The sequence below is a fragment of the Typopeltis vanoorti genome, chromosome 10, assembly GCF_054136105.1.
Source record: "Typopeltis vanoorti isolate ZY-2024b chromosome 10, IOZ_Tvanoo_1.0, whole genome shotgun sequence".
NCBI lineage: Eukaryota > Metazoa > Arthropoda > Arachnida > Uropygi > Thelyphonidae > Typopeltis > Typopeltis vanoorti.
The window spans coordinates 50206800-50230954 of NC_143558.1; the positions used below are offsets into that span (position 1 = coordinate 50206800).

The following is a 24155-nucleotide window of genomic DNA, read 5'->3' on the forward strand; positions in this document are numbered from 1 at the left end:
CCCCCTAAACTTCAACTCCTTATCCACCAACACTCCTAAATCTCGTGCCTCATCAATTTCCTGGAGTACAGTTCCACCAATGTAGTAAACTGCTGCTAATCTTTTCACCCCAAAATGTATAACCTTACATTTTTCCACATTAAATTGACATCCATTCACCTTAGCCCAGACCTCCAATCTATCCAAATCATCTTGCAAAATTTTGACGTCATCTGCATTCTCTATTGCTCTACACAACTTTGCATCATCTGCAAACAAATTAACTGTTCCTCTCAGATTCTTTCCTATATCATTAATGAACAAATTAAACAGCAGTGGTCCAAGAACAGATCCTTGTGGCACACCACTAGTCACACGCCGTCTTGTGGACTACTCCTGAATAAACCACTCTCTGATATCTCTCTCCATCAACCACCCTCCTATCCATCTCACCAACCCTATATCCATCCCCATATGCTGCAATTTACTGATTAGAATTCCATGTGGTATCCTGTCAAAGGCCTTAGCAAGGTCCAGTAGAATCATTGTAAACCCATTACCCTTATCCAGTTCAGCCGTCACTGTGTTATAATACGTGAGCAAGTTACTGAGGCATGACCTACCCTTCACAAAACCATGCTGTCCCCGATACGGTATCCCATTTTCTTCTATCCAATCTTGTATTTTCCTCTTGACTATTTTATCCAAGACCTTGATAATGATTCCTGTTATGCTGATTGGGCGGTAATTTTCAACAGCAGCCTTGGAACCACCTTTATGCAGCGGAACTATTTTCCCCTCTTTCCACCCCCTTGGGACTGACCCAGACCCGAGGCTCAAATTAAACAAAATGGTCAAGGGCACTGACAATTCTTTAGCCACTTCACGTACGACACGAGCTGGTATACCATCCAATCCCACAGATGTATTGACATTGAGGTTCTGTAATAGACTAGTTACCTCTACTTCATTTATGACAATTCCAGTATAAGCTGTTGGTTCTTCCATTCCTGCAATGTCACTACCTGGATGATATACTCTTGCAAAGTGCTCGCTCAGTAATTCCACTATATTGACTGATTCGGTTACCTTCCTACCCTCAGCATTTCTTAAGATCATTTTACCATGAACATTTTTCCTTTTACTTGCAACATATTGAAAAAACTGGTTTGGGATTCTCTTTAGCCTGCATGGCCAATTTTCTTTCGTAATCCACTTTTGCTTTTCTTACCACCCTTGTTACCATCCTGGCCTGAGCTTTATACTGTTCCTGCACCTGCTGGTCACCTTTCTCCTTAAATTCCCTCCACAATTGTTTCTTTTTTTGCAGTTCAAGCTTAATAGTGTTATTCATCCATTTAACCCCTACTTGATTTATTATTCGGACTCTTGGTATACAGTCAACCATTGCCTCCTGCAAACACTTCTTAACCACCTCCCATGCACTATCAACATCCAGCCCTTGCAGTTTTACATGCCATGGCACTGAGCCAAGTACACACCTAAGCTTGTCATACTTGTACTTGCCAGCCCGGTAATTCCACATGTACCCTGTCTTAATGGTAAATTCCACTCCTTTAGCCACCTCCCAAGTCATGACCTTATGGTCACTCTCACCAATTGGTGGCAACATGGTCATGTTCGTTACAGCCACATTCTCAGTTGCAATTACTAGGTCAAGCACTCTCTGCCCCCTGGTATTTTCCACTACATGCTGCCGCAGATAGTTGTCCCTTAATAGCCGCATAAAATCCAATTCCTTATTCCCATGTGCCCTCTCCTCTTTCTAGTCAATGTTACCATAATTGAAATCACCCATAATAATTACCCTCCTTCCACTCATTTCTTCTATTTGCCTATGCATACTATCCCCACCATCTATTCCATCACCTGGTCTATAGCAGCACCCAACTGTATATTTTGTTCTGCTAGATTCTATCTCACACCAAACAGCCTCAAATGTGCTCCTTTCTCTATCCTTCAGTTCAACTTCTATACTCCTTGGCTGCAACTCATCAGCTATCATCAATAACACTCCTCCCCCCCTTTTTATTCACCCTGTCACTCCTGAACACGCTATACCCGTCGCATTCAATCCCACTAGCTTTATCATCTTCTGTCAGCCATGTTTCACTAATACCAACAACCTGTGGCCTGGAAGTGCCAACCCCAAAAACTCTTCCTCCTTGTTCCTAATACTCCTGGAATTAGTGTACATGAATTGCAGAAGCCCATTTGTCCCATCCCTACTTTGATGCCTTATACTAACTATCCCATTCTGATTTGTTGTCCTTCGTACTCGCTCGGGCATAATATACTCATTCATACACTCAACTGCCTCCCTAAAGTCTGCATATCTACTCCCACCCCCTCTTAATAAATCTAGTTTCCCTGAGTCTGTACATCCACTTCCACATCATTCATCAACATTTTTTCAAGCCTCTGTACACCAACTCCATTCAAATGTAACCCATCCATCTTATATAAGTCCTTTCACCCATCGAACTCATTCCACACATCCACAAATTCCACACCACTCTCCATGCATAACCCGCGCATAAAGTCATTGGCAATTATGGCCCTCCTTCTAAACACTTCACTGTCATACCGTGGTAAAATACTCACCATCCTAACTCTCTCACTCTTCTCTTTTGCTATCTCAAGTAATTCCCTCACATCCTCTATCATTTCCATTTTGTCCACTTTCAAATCATTTGTTCCTGCCACGATTATCATCTCTTTCACCTTCTGTTTTTGCACTTGAATAGATTCGCTGACGTCCTTTATGTTCGCACCAGGCTGGTACGACTTCGTCAAACTCTCAACTATCACACCTCTTAATAGCGAATTCCCATACAGCACTCACTCCTTCATTTTATTGACATTTACGAACATTCTATTATTTGTCATCACAGACTTACGCCAGTTATTAGTCAGTATGTTCAGCACACATTTTTCCATACACTCCAGTTGCCTTTTCGCTCTGTATATCGCTCCGTTCAAATGTGCAATTTCACTACTCGCATTTATCTCACCATTTTCATTATCACTCAAATCATCCATTTGTTCTGTATTTCTACCTTCATTTACACTTTCAACGACGCTCTCACACCTATCTGGCACTACCACGCAATTCTCTATCACACCGCCATTTTCTACATTCTGACTATCGTTAACAATATCACTCTCGCCACCCGAAACATGCTTGAGATCCTCATTCTCCTTACACTTTCTGCACATATTAACTCCACTATCACCCTCTAACCAGACTCCCACCACTCTTCGCAAAGCATACCTCTCACAGACAGCACATTGCATAAATTCGTTTACATCAAAACTCTTAAACAAACATGGCGACCTGGACGCCATTTTTTTCTTTATCGGTACCATATGTACGCTATCTTATCTTAAACATCCACAACTATTGGTGGAATCTTGGTCGAATGAAGCATTAAGATAAGTTTCATATTTCATAGTGCATGTGAAGGTTCTCTGTCATCTTGGAGAACAAGGGTCGGGACATCTGCTGGACACATTGTGTAATTTTATCCCTTTGTTTGAAGGTGGTACTTCAAGTACCACCTTCAAAGTAGATTCCAGTTTATGTATTCTACATGCCATTTCATTGCTTAGTTCAAATTTCACAAGCAGTATTGAATTACTCTCATTTATCATTACATACTTTAAGTGGATCAACTTGGTCTTGGTTTAACTGTATGCAAATTTTTCCTCTATCTTTCAAGTGTATTATTATTATCTATGTGAGTATTTTTCCTTGCATATACTGCTATTTTTATTTAAAGTCAATGTTTAATTTCTTGATGATATAGGCAAACATTTTTGTCACTGTTTTAAATGATGGTTAAGTTAAGAAAAAATGTGAATGCTAGAATTATCTGCATACCATTTGCTAAAACTGTTTAATTATAATACATTCACACTGAGTTGCCAAGATAAAAGTAGTATGTGTTACAGCATGTGAAAGCACGAAGCTAATGCTTCTAGATGATAAAAATATTTGCATATGAGTGCTCATCTGATAGAAAAGAGGGACTGTGTAAAAGAGCAGCAAAAAATGGTAAAAAAAGTTTTGAAAAAGAGAACGAATGATCTGATAAACTTAACAATGAATGGTAAGAAGGACGAAAAAGATACGAATGTAGTGGAAGTTAAAAAACAAAGCGTAGTTAAGGGTAAGGTGGCAAGCGGCATTGACTGCATATAAGTGTGTATGGCTAGCAACAAAATTGAGAGTGAAAATGATGCAAGATATGAAAGTTTGAGTTAAGTTCAGGCAGGAGATGAAATGGATGTGGAATGAAGTTGTACCATATCTCAAATTCTTAAGAGAATTTGAGATATGTATGGAAAAGTGAAAATAATGAAAACAAATGTTGGTATAAAAAAGGTAACGAAAGATCCGTGAGTGGCATTGTATGGTGATTCAATTATTAGAGGTGTGCTGGATGAGAGGATGCACAAGGTTTGTTTTCCTGGAGGTAGAATGAGTAGAGTAATTGAAGCATTGGATATGAGAAGTAACTGAGCAAAAGAGTTGGTAGTTGTAATAGGGACAAATGACTTGACTGGGAACAAAGAACATACCAGATTGGATATCAGGAGGTTGTTGAGATGGATAAAAGATAATAGTGTGATAGGAAAGGTAGTAAGTGTGTTGTCCAGGTATAATAGTGGTGAGATGAGGCAGAGAGCAAGGATTATAAATGATATGCTAGCTGAATTGTGTGAGGAGAAAGGAGTGCAGTTTGTTCCTGCATGGAATGAGTTTGAAGGACAAAGTGTAAGAATGATGGACTGCATTTGAATAGTTTTGGTGTGAGTCACTTGGAGAGACTGCTGCTGGGAGGTAGAGAAGTGAATGTAGAGAATGAATCTGATCAAGTGGGAAGTGATGTGGAAGAAGAGGAGAGTAAGACAGGAGAGATTGAAAAGTAGGTTATGAATGAAGAAGTGAGTGGCACGAGTATAGAGGATGAGAGAACAGGTGTGCAAGACAGACAGGGAAACTGAGAGGCTCAGAGTGGGCATGGGAACACAGCATGAGAAAGGTTGATACTCCAAGAGGATGTGAATGCATGTGTAGACAAAAAGGGAAGGGGATGACCTGTAATCAAAGGAAAACAGTTAAATTTGAAAAATATTCTAAGATAAATGAGGAGAAAAAGAAATGGCTCGAGTTAAGCATGGAGAAGTCACATCAAATAAGTGGTATCAGTGGAACTAGTTATAGATCCAGGAATGAGCTGCTATGTTTGTATACCAATGCTAGAAGTGTAAGAACCAAGGCAAATGAAATGTTTGCATTAATTTAGTCTGTTTACTCAAGAATTGTTGGACTAAGTGAGACATCGTTGGATGAGGATGACATCTGACAGGAATAGTGATGGAAGGCTATGATGTGTTTTTTGAAGATAGAAAGGTAAAAAGGGAGAGGGGGGTGCTATTGATGATATAGAAAGAGTTTTCCATACAAGGTAGAGATGCAAGAGAGAAATAGTGGTGTGAGATAGAGGTGAATAAAATGAAATACTTAGTTGGATGTTGTTTTAGACCTTGTAATGTGGAATGTAGTGACCATGAAATGTATAATCAAATTAACTAAGCAAATAAGAAAAGGTTCATCATTATGGATAGTTTTAATTATGGCAATATAGATTGAGATGATGAGATAGCAACTGAAAGAGAAGAAAATGAGTTTCTTGAGTTTTTGAGGGACAACTATTAGAGAGTACATAACAGAGGGCACATGAGGATTGAGGGTCTTGGATTTGATCATCTCATCAGAGAACATAATTATAAATGAGGTGTCAAATCACCTTCCAGTTGGTGAGAGTGACCATGAAGTGATTACCTGAGTGGTTGCTAGCAGTGTGAGGACCTCTATGAGGAAAGGGTATCTGTGGAACTAAAATGTTGGTGATTATGAGGAGCTCAGGAGACAGCTTACAGGTGTAGCATGGAATGAGGAGTCAGCTGGAAAGGAGATAAATGCAGCATGGGGGATATTCAAGGTCTAGTAGAAGCAATGTATTCCAAGGGTCAGAATGTTAAATAAGGTAGGTGTGAAATAGATGAATGAAGAGATTAAGCATGTGATACAGAGTAATAAGGCATTATGGAAGCAGCATAAGAGTAGTAATCAATTCCATGAGGATTACAAAGAACAGGCAAGGAGGGTGACTTGGTTGGTAAGGGTAGCAAAAGTGAAGTATGAGCAGGAGTTAACTAATAAAGCCAAAAAGAATCCTAGGGAGTTCTCTCGATATGTAGGTAGCAAAAAAAAGAATGATTATGGAAGGATGACATTGATCGGAATAAATGCTATAAGAACGACTGCTGCAGAAGATATAATGGAGATACTAATGAGCAGTTCATAAAGGTCTTTCATTCTTGTGAATGTGACATCATGGAGAGTTTGAGAGCAGTTGATGATGGGGAGGAGAGACTGACTATAAGTGAGCAAGAGGTATATGGGGAATCGAGCAAACTTGATGTTAATAAGACTGTATGCTTTGATAATATATCACCATGTTTTCTGAAGGAATGTTCCAGGGAGTTTGGCATCTGCCTTGACATTTTTTTTTTTAATATGAGTCTTGCACTGGGTTAAGTTCCAAAGAAGTGGAAGGAGGGCAAGATTGTGCTGCTTCATAAGGGAGGTGATAGAACTCAAGCATCAAACTATAGCTTATCTCTGTTGTGCCAGATGTTGTGGTTAAGCTGTTAGAGAGGCTGGTGAGAACCAGGATCCAGAATTGGGTTGACAACAATGGTATTATCTTTGATGAACAGGATGGATTTGCTAAAGAGAGATCATGTTTTAGTAATCTTACTAATTACAGTTAGGTGACAGTATCATTAAGGACAGAAGAGAGGGATACACAGTAATATACTTTGATTTTGCAAAGGCTTTTGATAGATTACCGCATGATAAGTTGATAGTCAAACTAGAGTGGACGGAGATGGATATTAGATTAGTGCATTGGATTACAGACTGGCTATCTGATAGATATCAAGCAAGTCATGTATGGAGGAGCAATATCCCGGAAGAGGAAAATCACTTGTGGTGTGCCTCGGGGGTCTGTTTTAGTGCCATTGCTGTTTAACTTGTATGTTAATGATATTGGGAAAGATTTGAATGGGGATATTCAGTTGTTTGCAGATGATGCAAAGTTTGGAGGAAATATGAAGAGTAGAGAAGATGTTGTGGCCTTACAAGAAGATTTGAATAAATTGAGCGAATGGATACAAGAATGGGGATGCCACTTCAATGTTGCAAAATGGGAGGTTTTAAAATTTGGAAAACAAAGATGAGATGTAGAATTTACACTTGGTGGAGATATATTGTCAGAAGTGGAGGAAATAAGAGATTGTGGGGTGATAGTGGATAAGGATCTAAAATTTAGAGGACACATTACCAAAATTGTGAGGAAAACACAATGAATTCTGGGAATGATGTTTTGGACACTGACTTGTAGAAGTAAGGAGATTCGTTCCATTGTATAAGGCTCTGATTAGACCACACATGGACTAATGTGCATAGATTTGGTCACCTGATTTTCAAAAGGACAAAGAAATGTTGAAAAGGGTCCAGAGGCAACAGACTAAATTTCTGATGTCTGGAATGTGGAATATGAGGAAAGGTTGAAAAAATTCACTTTACAGAGTCTAGTGGATAAGAGGAAGAGTGGTTATATGATAGAGACATACAAGTTAGTAAGGGATTGTTATAGGATCAATATTGAAGAAGTTTTACAGAAAATGCTGCAAGATCAGGGGAGAAACAGAGGTCATTCCTGGAAGCTGTAAAAGGAGGATGTGAGCAGGGTTTTTGCATGCAGAGTTGTGAATGATTGGAATGCCTTGCTTGAGAGGGTGGTGTCTGCAGAGAATTTGAGTGTGTTTAGGACAGCATGGTATGATGAGCTGTGTATATGACAAAAGGATCTCCTAGATGAGTGTAATAATATCATTTCTATAACTGTTCATTTTATAGTGTTAGCACATTGATCTTCTGAGATGGAAATACAAATTGTATGGATTGAATGATGTAATAAGAGACATGCTGAGGAATATAATGTAATATAACATTCTGCAACATCAGTAAATGTGCAGCATAAAAGAGCAAATGCAATGAATAAAAAGTGCAAAGCTGTGATATAATCACGAAGTTTATACTTTATTCTTACAGTACTAAATTAACACTAGTTTAATGTGTTCATATAAGGGGATTGACACTGGGAAGTTCTTTCGCTTGGTTGAACAGCAGGAAAGAGTGATGACAAGAAGCCATCCCTGGAAGTTACAAAAGGAAGCTGCAAGCAAGACGGTGAGGCATGGTTTCTTTTCATGGAAAGTGGTTGAACCATGGAATGCATTGCCTGATAGAGTGGTGAGAGTGGGAACGGTCAATGAGTTTAAGGAGTGGTATGATAGAGTTTGCGTTTCCTAGGAGGGACCTCCCATGATGAGTCTTGATAGACTTTGTGTTTCCTAGGAAGGACCTCCCGCGATGTTACATTTTTATTAGTTATTACACCATGACTCCATGGAAGCCTGAATAATAATAATAATAATAATCCACTACTGGATGGGTCATCAGCACTTTTTTTTATAGAGTTCTTCAGTTGTATGTTGTTATGACAGGTTAGGATGACCCACCACTGGGTTGGGAAGAGTTCCAAAAGTGCCTTTTGGAACTCTTCCCTTGTTTCTACTTACATCGCTACAAAAGTCAATTTTGATCAGAGTTATTGAAAATCCATTTTATTAGTTATTACATTTTAGTGTAATTTTAGTTTTCCATTATAAAATATGTTAAAAGGCATATGATTCATAATCATATATAATTTCCTTTCAGGGAGGTAGACATTTCAAGATATCAAGTTTATTAGCATATAATTGTAAAATGCAGTGATTATTATTATAATATATATATATATATATATATATATATATATATATATATATATATATATATATATATATATATATATTTGTTTAGTGAAAATGATGAAGATATTGGACTTACAAAGGCAGAAGATGAGGTAAGCAGTAAACAAGAAAGTCCATTTCAAAATTTCAATCTGGTTTACATTTATTAAATGTACCGTTAACATTTTAAAAAAAAAGCGATCCTTAATGGCTCTTTTTCTCAAACAACACACACACACACACACACACACACACACACACACACACACACACACACACACACACACACACACACACACACACAAAACAAAATAGTTTATTTTTTACTTTTATTGATATTCTGTTATATATAAGTTCAACTTTTATACTTGATCTGTTTAAAATCTATTATGCTGTAGCATATTGTTTTCCTCATTTCATATGCTAATACCATTATCTTCATATTAGGAAAATCGAGAAAAAGAAGGGAGCACATCACCAGTTGTAAGCACAGCACTTAATTGCACTAATTATTGCCTATGAGTTTATTGCTCTGCATTAACCATACTAATTGCAAACTACATAGTTATTATAAAGTTTTAGACCAGGGGTAAGGTGGTACAACACCGGGAAACTCGTTGCAAAGGTGGAGCAAGTTAACATCACCCCTATCTCAGTATCTCCCATAATGCAAAACATATCTCCTTGCAGATATGTATAATGTTATGCATTAAGGGAAGGGCCACTACAAAGACTAGTTTCGACCTTTATTGAGGTCTCTTCAGTGGGAGCCAGGCCCAAGTGGAGATACCAGGCAGAAGCATTAGCAAGGTCAACTCTACCTATAGGAGTTGCCAAACGGTGTGCCACCTTTTTATTAAATTACTCTGGATTTAGAGAAAGATGTTGAAAGTTTATTTTTCACTTGGTTAGACTATAAACCAAACTTTGTTTGCTCACACTTGGATAAAGGATTAAACTAAATTTATTATAGTCTAACCAAGTGAAAAATAAACTTTCAACATCTTTCTCTAAATCCAGAGTAATTTAATAAAAAGGTGGCACACTGTTTGGCAACTCCTATAGGTAGAGTTGACCTTGCTAATGCTTCTGCCTGGTATCTCCACTTGGGCCTGGCTCCCACTGAAGAGACCTCAATAAAGGTCAAAACTAGTCTTTGTAGTGGCCCTTCCCTTAATGCATAACATTATACATATCTGCAAGGAGATGTGTTTTGCATTATGGGAGATACTGAGATAGGAGTGTTGTTAGCTTGCTCCACCTTTGCAACGAGTTGCCCGGCGTTGTACCACCTTACCCAGTCCTGAAGATACTTTCAGGCACAAACTTTGTTTGCTCACACTTGGATAAAGGATTAAACTAAATTTATTATAGTCTAACCAAGTGAAAAATAAACTTTCAAGTTTTAGACCACTTTGACAGATATGTCCATAATGAATGATTATCCAAATGAATTATGAATTAGCAAGAAGTTGCAAACTTCTTGCTAATTCATTCTAAGCATCTGTAAATCAGAAAGTAATAGTTCAAGAATTGATAGTGTACATGACTCTTCATCACAATCTGAAATATTCACAAATCATATGCGGTATACTTTGTTGTAAGTATATGGTGTGCATGTGGTGTACATAAGAATTATATGGTGTTAATGGGATCCACCTTTCCCAAATCTGAAGTGCAGTAATTTCTGCAGTAGTTTTTCTGATTATATGGTAGCTCAACAACCATATAGTCAGATATGTGTACCAAGAAGTCATGCAAATGATTTCAGATACACAGTGTTAGCTAAGCTTAGCCAAACTGTATGTAAGCTTTATGCAGATAAGAATTGTATAAGTCTCCAAACTCTCTAATGATTGTCCAAGTTGTCAACCTGCTTGGCTGAGTGTCTGTCTGCTCTTCAGCTGCAAGCTGTGGGTTTGAATCCAATGTTTGTCACATTATGAATATCATTAAATGGTAAGTGATTTTAATCACCCTGTGTGAGACCACTACCATCCTGCTTATTTGACGCCTGAAGTGTCTTAAAAAATTCCACATTTGGTCTCTACAGCAGGCTTCCTGAATTTATCCCATCCACTCTACTAATGTACTGTAGGCTTACAGCCTGTCATGGATGTGATTATATATCATATAGTTATTTATCACCTGATCTCCATTTCTATACATAATAACTTAGTGACCAAAGATGGATTGTGTATTGTTATTTTTTTCTAGAGTATGAATTAGTTTCATTTCATCTCCCCCCCCCCTTTGTTTTTGAGATTAAAGATGCAGGGGGTAGAATTTTAATGATGAATAGGAAGACAATACAGCAGAGCTTTCCACACATTGCAATGACAAAAAGAATATATAACATAAAAACTGATATTGTGTTACTTTTTTTGGGTGGCAGAGGAAATTTGAAGCATCTACAGAGGTTTCAAATTTTAGATAGATGGAATGGGCACTAATCAAATATATTTGGGTGGACTACACTTTGGATAACATAAGCACACATTGATTGAGCACATCTGCAAGAAAGTTTTGAAGACGTCCAACAAAAACCATCCATCTTTGTGCAAGAAATTCTTTCAACATCTGATGGTAAAGCTTGCATGTCATTTTTGTCTAAACTGTTTCCTCCTTATTAAAATGAGCAGTTTTAATAAGGAGGAAGGATTAATTTCTCAACTGGTAATGAGTGACAGAGCTTATTTTCATGAATGGCTTAATTTCATGAATTAACAAATATAGCTGTTGGGTATGGGTAACAGAAAATGAATGGATTGGATACCTGCAAATAGAATTATGATAAATTATTTTTTTAGGTGCTTATTATCTTATGTTGGAATTTATTCAATCATCACTTCCAATACCTTGGGTTATTAATTTTATTGCAGATGTTTTTTTTTTTTTAAACAGCTGTTTGTCAATATTTTAATTTCTGAAAACAAATTTTGTGTATCTCCAGCTGTTTGCAACTACACAAAATTAGTTTTCTTTATAACCATACTTTACAGCCAACAAGACGAGAAATGAATTATAATTATTAACATCTGACTTCCATGAAGTCGCAGATTCATCGTGAGAGGTAAACACTATCACACGCAAAGCTCATTAAACTGTGCCTTAAACTGATTCAATGTATATTCCACTCACAAACCACTCTTCCATGTAAACAACCTGTTCCTCACCCCTCTGCTCACACCCTCCTTATACAGTTTCCAGGGATGGCCTCTTGTTCTACCCCCCTCCCCTCCCATTTTATGAAAAATCTCTTCCATGACATACCCCTGACTAGCTTATAATGTCTCAATCATATCTCCCCCTATTCACAAGGCTTTGCAACTTACATTCTCTCAATCTGTCCTCATTCTCTACATTCCAAAGACCACCGACCACCTTTGTGAATTTTCTCTGGACCCTTTCCAACATATTTTCATCGCCATGAAAACCCAGTGACCAAATCCGTGCACAATAATCCATATGAGTCCTCATCAAGTCCTTATACAATGGCATCATAACCTCTTTATTTCTGCATGTCAGAGACCTCCGCATCATTGTCATTATCTGATGTGACATCTTCACAACTTGTGCAATATGGCAACTTGTACTTATTCACCATCACTCCTGGATCTCTCATCTCCTCTACTTCCTATAAAGTTTCCCCACCAAATGTATACTTTTGGTGGGGAAACTTTTCACTTTCTCACTTCTCCTAAGGACAAGCTTCCACACCTTAATTATCCAGGTGTTCTACCAGATTCTGTGCTCTTGTGGATTATCTTATTTCAGCCAAACAGGAAGATCTGCCTCTATTTGGCTAGAAGAACACCAATCTTATATTGAATACTTTAAACCTGAAAAGTCTGGACTTGCAGATCATGCCATCTTTACTAGACATAGAGTTCATTGGAGAAAGACAAGAGTCCTTCACAAAAGTCAGTTCCTCATGGAACGCCTTTATAAAGAAACATGTGAAACTTTACTTCATTCTCCTAACTTAAACAGATCCAACAGCTTACGTCTATCCTCTTTATGGGAGATAGTACTTCATAAATCAGCTAATCTTTCCTAACTTTTTATTGTATACATTTTTTTTTTTTTTTGTTAGGAAATTTATTGACCTTTTTAGTTATCTTACACCAGCTACTTAGGTGGCGCTTTTTGGAATTGTCAGTTATTGTTTAATTTGAGCTTAGAATGTACTGAAGATGCCTGTGACACACAGGCGAAAATGATACTATTAAATAATCTTTGTAAGTGAGTTTTCCATTATTAATTTTGTATCGATATGTCTACTCACGGTATACCTCTTTTAAAACTTATGTAACATTCTACCTCCAGTTGGTGAAGCCTTCATGCATTACTCACTTGGAAAGTGGCTAAGTTTATGAATGTTCCACTCAAAAAAAGGATATATACTGAACTACAAAGGAGGAAATTATGACCACCTGAAGGGTATTCTGAGTTCTGTGCCATGGTATTGTGCTAAAAGAATGTTCAGATGAACATTCTTTTAGCACAATTCCACAGGAGTAGTAAGAATGTATGGTAATCCCATTGCACAAGGGTGATGCAAAGATCGGTGTATCCAACTGTTAACTGATCGGTATCTCAGGCGTACTGGGGAAGATTTTGGAAAAGTTTATTAGAGTTCACATTCAGAAATGGGTTAATAGAGAATCTCTACTTTGCAGTGAACAGCATGGATTTACTAAAGGAAGATCATATTTTAGCAACTTGCTCACATTATAGAATAATGTTCTCATTGATCTAGACAAGGGGAATGGATCCACCATAATACTTTTGGATTTTGCTAAGGCTTTTGACAGAATACAGCATTCTGTCAACAGTCTTCCGGAAGATTGTTGCATAAATTGGAAAATATGGGTTTGGATTATAAAATATTAACATGGATAAGAAGATGGTTGACTGACAGATATCAAAAAGTGGTATTTGGGGGATGTGAGTCTGCAAGATTTAAGGTAACCAGTGGTGTACCACAAGGATCAGTCCTTGGTCCACTGTTATTCAGTCTTTACATTAATGACATTGGAAAGGATTTGACAGGTGATATACAGCTATTCGCTGATGATGATGCAAAGATAGGTAGGGTTATCAGGAATACTGCTGATATGCAGTACTTGCAGAATGATTTGAATAGGCTGGAATTGATATCAGTTCAATGTCAGTAAATGTAAAACACTTTGGTGTGATTATATATCCAATGTTGTATTATATTGGTGGGATTATGTACAAGAAACTGATCATGCTAGGGATCTCAGAGTGTTAGTAGATAGGAAGGTGAAGTTCAGGGGCCATGTAACAAAGATTGCAAATACAACTCAAAAGATAATTTGAATGCTGAAACGAACTTTCACGTGTAAACATAAGGATATCATTTTGCCTCTTTACAAGGCCTTGATAAGACCTCACTTGGATTATTGTGTGCAGGGATGGACTCCTGGTTTCCATTATGATTCTGATACAGTGGAGAGAGTTCAAAGGAGAGTGTTAAAAATTATATCAGGATTGTGGAATACTGATTGAGAGTTTGTTGACACTAACAAACAGGAGATAAAGGGGTGATATGATTGAGACTTACAAACTTCTGTGAAAGGGTCATTTAGGATTTCAGTTCATGGAATTTTTTATTTTATGGAGGGTGGGGAAAGGACAAGAGGGCATCCTTGAAAGCTGAGAATGAATGCTGCTAGGAAGGGAGTGAGATCTAAATTTTTCTCTAGGAGTGATGCATAATTGGAATAGATTGCTATTGGATGTTGCGTGCACAAGCAGTGTGAATGAATTCAAGAACAAGTTATGATAGCTAGTGCGTGTAGTATGTGGCTTCCCTTGATGAGTACCAAACTCCCTGGAGGTCTCTTAGTGGTAATAATAATATCACACTTCATAAAAATCCATACTTTCTCTTGTCTCCTCTTTAGTCTCTCTACAAACACATTTCTCACATTTCACCATGCATACATAATAAACTCATGACATTGAACCATTTTTGAAAGTCTATGTCAGTAACAGCACTTGATTTTCGCAGCGCTCATCTAGTTGCACCAATCGATGCCCTCGTGAGTACCGCCATTGTGTTCTGTTCAAAGAAAGCAAGATTCAAAATTTCAATTAATAAAGTTAGTAAGGTCATGCAGACACTTAAATTATCGAAAATAAACAATGCTGTACTAAAATTCAAGCAATATCGCCAGTTATTACTCAAAATAGCACTTATTTCTTCTGGAGTTCTTAATTGTTCTTATTTCTTCTGGAGTTATTACAGATTAAAATTCTATATTAGTGGAATATTGTTAAGAAAGCATACCTGGAAATTCTTGAGAGTAAAGATAGTTACCATATTTGAAAACTTTAAAATTGGGCATAACAGTTTTTATCTTATTATTTAGTACTGAATGTAATGGGACTAAAATAGAATGTGATTGGAAATAATATAGAAGGTGGAGAAACAATAATTGTACATATTGTATAAGATAGTAGGAATAAAACACAAATAGAGCTTCTGTAGTTCAGTTCAGTATTTTTTTATTTTTTTGGTTGTAAAGATGTTCATATCCCATATAGGATGCAAAGAACCTTTATCAGGACTTTTAAACTGAATATGGATTAGCCAGCCTCACATGGAGGTGGCATCCCCCCCCCCAAAAAAAAACTTGGGTTTTTCATCATGCAAAACAGGCTAACTAGCTAAAAGAAAACACTTAATTTACAGCTGAGTTGTTTAGCTGTGACAGACCATTGAGCCTAACACAAAAGGGAAGATGAGGTAAATAAAACACAAACAAAATAAAAAGACTAAATGAGATAAGAGACAGTGAATTAAAAATTACCATGAATAAAAAAAACTGTGATATATAAGACAAGCTCAAGGCATTCTATCCATTTCAGTAAAATCATCATCATCATGATCTCCTGAGCCAAGAGATCAGATATTAAATGGAATTCAGTTGGTTTGAAAGTAAATGCGAGTAATTATTCTTATTCTATTGCCATGTGGGTGAAGTTTGGTGAGGGTTAGGTGAGGTCTTTGCTTATTTGTTGCTTTTATTGGGTGGTCCTTAAATCCAGAGATTCTGAGCCTGTAATTTGCTTTCATTTTCTTGAAAATCAGTAATAGTGACTTTCTTAATTTCATGGGTATGTTTAAATTAAATTGTATGGCATGTAATGATATTTCAGTAGAGATTTTTGTTGATGTTATCCTTTTGTTTGTTTGTTTTTTTCTTGTGGTGAGATGTAAATAGTCTGTTATGGGAATATTGTAGTTTCATAAGGTTCAATTAAACATAATTTTAAAGAATTAATAATGAATCTCATACAACACATATTGTCTCTGGATTGACAGTAAACCACATTATGACATGGCAGTGTCGCATTGTGGTTAGTCATAATGTTACAGCTGGTTGTCATTTATACTGTAGAAAGTAAAGAAGGAAAAATAGCATGAAAAGAGGATCCACCAAAAAGAATTATGAAATCTTCATGCTTCTTTTGGCACATCTTCAATAACATTATGAACGCTGTATCATATAACTTCTATCAAAGGGTTATGCAGCTATTCATCAGATGAAATTTTCCAGTTGTATATATTAAACTTAATCTCTCCTTAGGAAATCAAAACTAAATATTTTGCACAAAAATAAATTAAACATTTATTAGATATCACTATTGATATCACTGAAGCCACATGACTCAGGAGTCATTGTCATGACTCATGACAATGAAGTCTATAAATTTACATAAAAGTATTTGTAATGGTGTTATGTCATATATTTTTATCATGAAGTGGGTCAGTTTTTCTAATGCTTCTGCCTTTACCTAATTAACTGGTTTCTTATTATTGAACTGAATTTTCTGTTGTGCAGTAACATTAATCATGATTATAACAGCTGGAAGATAAATCCTTGAATTTTGCTTTGTTTAAGAAGTAGGAAGCTTACATGAAGTAGATAATAATAAATTTCGTTTAATCCTTTATCCAAGTCTAGCTTGGATCCAAGTGGCCTGGCTCCCACTGAAGAGCCCTCGATAAAGGTCGAAACTAGTCTGGGTAGTGGCCCTTTCCTTAATGCATAACATTATACATATCCACAAGGTGATGTGTTTTGCATTATGGGAGATACTGAGATAGGAGTGATGTTAGCTTGCTCCATCTTTGCTACGAGTTGCGGGTGTTGTATTATCTTACCCCAGTCCTGAAGATATTTTCAGGCACAAACTTTGTTTGCTCACACTTGGATAAAGGATTAAACTAAATTTATTATAGTCTAACCAAGTGAAAAATAAACTTTCTACATGAAGTAGAGTTGAAAATCAGTACTTCAAGTACATTTTGCAAGTGTTTTATCAAACTCTGATGGGTATTACTATATTTTCCCAAAAATGAATACAGTATGGATAATCATTTTAAAAGGTAATATCTTGTTCAAAGTGGCCATAAAAACATTATCCGAACTCTATGAATAATATGTAGTGGAACTGCTTGCAGCAAATAATTTTCACTGTTACTCATCAGACTAACTCTATTTCTTAATTTATAAAGCAGTATGCTTGAAACTTTTGCATGATGTCTGCTTGAGCTTAAGCACTTAAGCATTTCATAAATGTGTGCAAAAATACTTCATATGGAATTAAATTAATATGAGTAATATCAGAATAATAGAATAATATTATAGTACTAGTAGTTATATAAAATCAATATGTAAATATAAAATTGACCATTTTTGAATTGCTTTTGCATGATTAAATTATATCTATTAGGCATATTACTTGCTTATATAAAGCTTGACATTCTGTTTTTACTTCCCTTCAGTAGCAATCAAAATTTCATATCTTCTGCTAAAGAATCTTCTGTCTGATTCAGTAGACTTAGATAGAAGAGGCTCTGATTAGATATTGTATATTTATATATAATGTTGTTAAACTGTGGTGGTTTTTTTTACCAGTAATCTATGTATTATGCAAAAAAACACCATTATAGTAAATTTATTCATTATAACAAGATACTTCAAAATTTCCAGAGCAACAGTGATGTTTCAAAAGAAATTTACTGTAACAGAGCCTTCACTCTATAACAGGTTGTTCCTTTGTTCCAGATGAGAATTATTCCAGAATGAAATTGACTATATGAGAAACCAAGATCATCTTAAATTTACATGCTCTGAGATCTGAAGTTATCAACATCATATAATCATTTAAGTTTTTTATTATTATTATTCAGGACCTCCATGGTGTCACAAGACTCATCATGGAAGCCTATCTTAGACAAAACAAAGTCTATCATTTCTTAAATTTGTTTGCTGTTCATACCACCTGATAGGGGTGGTAAGGGGTGTTCTTACCACTCCCTATCAGATAATGTATCTGATAATGTAATGTATTCTACAGTGGTAAGAAACCCCCTATCACCCCTATCTGATAGGGCTGATAGGGGTGTTCTTACCACCCATATCAGATAATGTATCCTACAGTCCAACTATCCTCCATTCAAAAAAGAAAAAAAAAAGAGGGCCACTTCTCACACTCTTACTTGCCACTTCCATTTGTAACTTTCAGGGATTTCCCCTTGTACTCACTCCCTTCACTTGTTCTACCATAAGAAAGATCTACTCATTGTCAGTTCTATAATTACCTTTCAACAGTTTAAAAGGCTCAGTCATATCACCTCTGTTTTCTATCCACCACACTTTGCGGTTTGCATGTCCCCATAACTAACACTGTACAGCCCAGATATCATTTTTGCTATTGCCTCTATGCCTTCTCCAAGGTTAATTCATCCTCTTTGAAATTTGGCAGCAAGATCTGAACACAGTAATCTAGCCTTTTCTCTTTTGGATTTGGAATTCACTCAGACATTTGCTGCTGTTAAATACTGGTTGATCAATGCTTAAGCATCTGTCTCCTTTCCACTCAACTCTTCTTTCCATGCCATAGTTCTTAGTTGTCTTCTAAGCTTTTCATAATTATCAGCAGTTTAGTTCCACTTATATATCCCTTCTTCACAGAAATTCTCATACACCAAGTGATTACTTCATAGTCGCTCTGACCAACCTGAGAAAGGCTAGGTACTCCATTCACAATCACATCCTCTGATGATATAACCAGATCTAAGACTCGTAAGCTTTGTGTGCCCTCTGTTACATGTTAGCTAAGGTTGTTGTCTTTAATACTCCTTAATACTTGAAATTCATTCTCCTTATACCATAATGTTGTCTCTTTATTGCATCAGGGAATAAGGAGAATGAATTTCTCAATTTCTTAAGGGACAACAACCTTAAGCAATATCTAAAGTAGCTAAGCCAAAGTTGCATGTGCATTTCTTTATCTCCCCTCTATATTTCCTAGCCTGTAGTAACACCCAGCCAGAATATCTCATTCTATCATCCTCCACCTGCTGCTTTCGAATATGTTATTCTATCAACCTCCTGACACTGACAATACTGCTTCAAATGCCTGCCACTTATTTCCCCTTGTATCTCAATCTCATGTAGATAATTCCCCAGATATCATCAGCAGCTCCCCCTCCCCTTCTTGCTTTCCTTATATATTTAGACTAGTTTGTGAAATATCATCTGTGAAATTCAGAGAAAATGTTCATAGATCATCACTTGTCAAACTTGGTATGTTAGCATTGTTCAACTTGCATTTTTGAGGCTTTCAAATATAAATTAATTACTGAAAGATAAATAGTTTATAAATTAGCTAAATTTGGCCAATAGTTACATATTTTTATTCTTACTTCTCGTAGCAAGACTTATACATTGGTCATACATAACTGGTTATTAGCTTAAGGAATTAACAACGCATATAACAGATAATTAATTAAAGCAAACTTTAATGAATACCTTCAATATTTCGGCAACGTCATGTTGCCATCTTTGGGAACATACAAATATGGTATGTGCATGCAGGCACTAACAAAAGCAAATGAGGAAGAAGGCAAGAAACTAATATTGTTCCTAAAGTCCTAATGGTGCCACCTAGTGGGCTAATTGGGTTGTCTTGGCAATTGGGCTGAAGTTCTCATAATGTAGGCTTCCCAAATTTGGGGTAGTTTCATGCACCCAAATTTGTTGAGGTTTGGAACGTTTTTTAGAGTTTTTTGAAAATTTTTTAGAGCTGATGAGTCCATGAATAATCTTTCGTACTTGAACTTGCTGTGGTGTATTATTTTAGTTTTCTTCCAACGAATTCTGTGGCGAGTATCTAAGGCATGGTATGCCAACCCAGAATGGCTGTACTGGTGAAACTGGATATAGTCTTTGTGTTCTGAAATCCTGATATTTGCTGTCCTGCCTGTTTGGCCAAAGTAGGACAGTTTACAGCTGCAAGGGACCTGGTATACACCAGGTAGGTCTAGGGGGAGTGGTTGGTCTTTAGTAGAGCGGATAAGGGATGCCAACTTTTTATATGGTCTATAACACGAAGTCAGGTCATATTTTTTGAGGATATTGGTTATTTTCTCAGAGGTGCCCCAGATGTAGGGGATGGTGATAGATTTAGTGTAATCTTTATTGTGGAGGGGGAGAGGGGGTTGTGGTTTACTGGTTTTTAGTATTTTTTTGATTTTTTGGGGGTTGTAGCCATTGGCTAAGAAAGTGTTGAGGATGTGGTTTAGTTCAGTGGTTATTATTATTATTATTCCTGACACCTCCAAGGAGCCCGAAGACTCATCGCAGGAGGACACCTACAACTGTCTCAACTGATACAAGTGGTTAGGGCATCATGATCTGAGCAGATTAATTTTGCCCTGTTGAATAGTGTTTTTATAACCCCATATTGTTGTGAGGGGGGGGATTGCTGGTGAATGTATCTGCACATATGGGTCGGTTTTCTATAAACAGAGAAAACCAAAGATCCATCAGGCTGGCGAGTAATTAGAGTGTCTAGGAAGGGGAGGGTGTTATTTTCCTCTTTTTCTGAGGTGAACTGGACTCTGGGGTGTTGATTGTTTAAGTGTATTAAGAAGGAGTGGAGTGTATCTGAGCCATGTGGCCAAATAGCGAACACATCATCCATGTACCAAAGCCAAATAATGGGTTTTTGTGGGGCAGAGTTTAAGGCTTTCTCTTCAAAGGTCTCCATAAAGAAATTGGCCAAGGGTGGGGAAAGTGGTGAGCCCATGGATGTCCCCTCTACCTGTTTGTAGAATTTTCCTTGCCAATTCCTTGCCAAACGAAATAGCCTGAGTTCATTGTGAAACAGGACTGAGAGATATCGGGAGAAAACTTGGCTTGAATGAGGTCTAGGGTTTCCTTGAGTGGGACATTAGTGAATAGGGAGGAGATGTCAAAACTGACCATTATGTCAGTGTGTTGGAGTGTGAGGTTTTCTATACTGGCTTTGAAGTGGGCTGAGTTTTTTATGTGTGATGGTGTGTTGCCAGCATAGTGTGTGAGCGCTTTGGCTAAATATTTGGCTAATTTGTATGTGGGGGAAATCAATGCCATCCACTATGAGATGTAATGGCACATTTTGTGTATGTATTTCTGGAAGTTCATATAATCGGGAGGGTCTAGAGTTTTAAGGTTTTAATTTGTTAGTGACCTTCTTATGGAGTCTGTGGAGAGTTCTAATCTGAGAGCTGGTAGGATTATATTCAATAGGGAGGTAGGTGGTATGGTCTAATACTGAAGCATTAAACTTACCTTTGTAGTCCTTTTGGTTGAGAACCACAGTGCCATTTCCCTTATCTGCTTTGGTGATTACTATTTTTTTGTATTTTTCTTCATTTCTAGTAAAGCTGCATATTTGTCTTTGGATAAGTTGGTTTTTGGAGGTTTTGCTTTGGTGAGAACACCGGCTACATCCAGTCTGATGTTGTTGACGATATGGTTAGGAAGTTTGCGAATCCCACGTTCTATTTGGATCATGATTTCCTCGGCAGGTATTCTTTTAAGAGCTAGGGCGAAAATGTGGCCAAGTGAAAAACAGTCATGGCACCCACAACAGACTCTGGCAACCTACTCTGCTCGTTCACCACTCTCCAAGCAAAAACATTGTTCTAACACCCTTGCTGACTACACTCTCACTCAGTTTCCAAAGATGGCCCATTGTTTTCCCACCACCAGACCTGTTCTGAAAAATTACCTCTGAATTAATCTTGTGAAAACCCTTCAGTAATTTGTATGCCTCAATCATATCACCCCTTTTCTGCCTGTCAACCAGTTCCTGTAACCCATAAATCTTTAATTTGTTCTCATAGTTCATTACATAGACCTGCTAGCATCTTAGTCACTCATCTCCGGATTCTCTCCTCCCCCCCCCCCTCTTGTGCAAGGATGCCCAAGAGGGGAAGATTTTTTCTAGGCAAAACCCTGGTCAACCAGATCTGCACAGCAGTAGTCAAGATGGGGTCTTATCAAAGCTTGATAAAGAGGAATGATAACCTGCTTGTCTCTGCTCATCAAAGTATTCTTCAGTAACTGAGTGATCTGATGAGCCTCTTTTGCTATGTGCCCTCTAAACTTTAACTCCCTGTTGTTACATCCTGAATGAAGCACTTTATTAAAGAAACAATTCATTCAGGATGTAACAAGTCAGAAAAATCAGCTGAGAGAAAAAACTTGTACTCGAGCAGAAGAAATAAAGTCCTAACTGTAAATAGAAATAGAATTACCTCCTTTTAGTAGAATTGTAATACCATGTAAAGAACTTCGTGTATAAATTAATGTTATATGAAATTCATCATGTATACAATGAATGGGTAAATTATATGTAAACATTAGTCCAAAGGTCACGGGCAGGCCTGAGGCATTGGCAATCTCGGAAAGTGATGCACATTTGTTTCCCGGAAGACCCTGCTATGATCTTGCGATGTGCCGAAGTTGCCACGGATGAAGAAAGTAGCAGGCAGGAAAAGATCACAGAAAGTAGTAAGAGGACGTTATCGCAGCTAGTAAGAGAGTGCTAAAAAGGGGGAAGTGAAGAGAGAATAAAAAGGGTTTGCACCCCTTTCTCCCGGCTTTTTTCACCTGTTTTGCTGTATGATGATTTGACTTCTCTCGTGGACCGGTGATTCCTGATGGTGTTTCTTGGCAATAGTTCGATATCGGAGGGTGCGTCTTTCCCTTCGATGTCTGAATTTCTGCCGGTACTGAAGCGTGAGATGTCGGCACATGCTGCCTTCGCTGAAAGTTCTGGCAGAATATTATCGTGGACGTATATTATGAACCAGCAGCTAGAAATGAGGATGGCCCAAAACAGATTGAAAATAGACGAGGGAAAAAACGCCAGGTGTAGAGCATAGTTTAAACTGATGACCATAGTGACCCACCATGTGGACGCAGGCTTATGGAAGAATCGAAAGGTAATTCAAACAAAGAAAGACAGCTCAGACCTGGAGATCCTGCCCCAAGTAATGGTAAAGTACAGATTTTGTTGTATAATTACCCAGTCGGAAAAAGGGAAAGATCATTGTAGTGTATTAACGAGTATGGACAGTATTTGAGAACTTTAAGTGATTATTTAGCAGTGGCTGATATCCATAAGACAAATTGTTAGGAATGATTATAGATGATTGTGACTAGCTTAATATCCAAGACTAAAATAGTAGGTAGAAAATTGAGTAGAAGTGTATAATGTGTATATTATGTGTGTTAAGTCTCTAACTCAAAAGAAGTATTTATTGTTCATGTATTAGAGTATTAATCAGTTTGATACAGTTTGATTTAGCATGTCATTTAACTAATTGAAATGAGATTGGTCTAAGTGTATATTATGTCTTTAGATTCCATAAATATGTTTTTTTCTTTCTATACCTGAGTTTTGCCTGTGATATGAACCAAAATTACCACTCATTAGTCTGCAACTAGCAGGGGGGGGGGAGAATTGAAAGAAAGGCATAGCATGTTATAGAGGTTACAACTGCAAACCAGATTTCAGAGCATTTAATTTATGAGTTTAAGCACTAAATTTATTCACCTATGTGCACCATAGGTCTGGAAAAGTCTCCCTGAATAAGAGTCCCCTCTATTCTAAGATATTGGCTGGTGCAGCTTTAAAAAATAAATTTGTCAATATCTGAAGAGGAGACAGCCCCAGAAAGAAATTAGAGGATTCGTTTCTTTTAGCAAGGAATGACCTTTAACAGTCAGGGTAAGCACGTGAGTAAAATTAGGAATCGACAAGAGATAAAGAGTTTGCTTTCCTTATAGAATGAGCACATAAGAAGTGATACAGATATTAGAGTCAGGGAAATTTTGTAAGTC

General features: G+C 37.2%; 1 protein-coding gene across 1 annotated transcript in view; it reads left to right on the forward strand.

The window, feature by feature from the left end:
• Positions 1–24155, forward strand: part of LOC150102409 (calpain-B-like) — a 913019-nt gene that overhangs the window by 779430 nt on the left and 109434 nt on the right. Inside the window, exon 15 of the mRNA XM_090399770.1 lies at positions 9005–9047. Within this exon, the coding sequence (XP_090255896.1) occupies positions 9005–9047 (43 nt within the window). The remainder of the gene's footprint in view (positions 1–9004; positions 9048–24155) is intronic.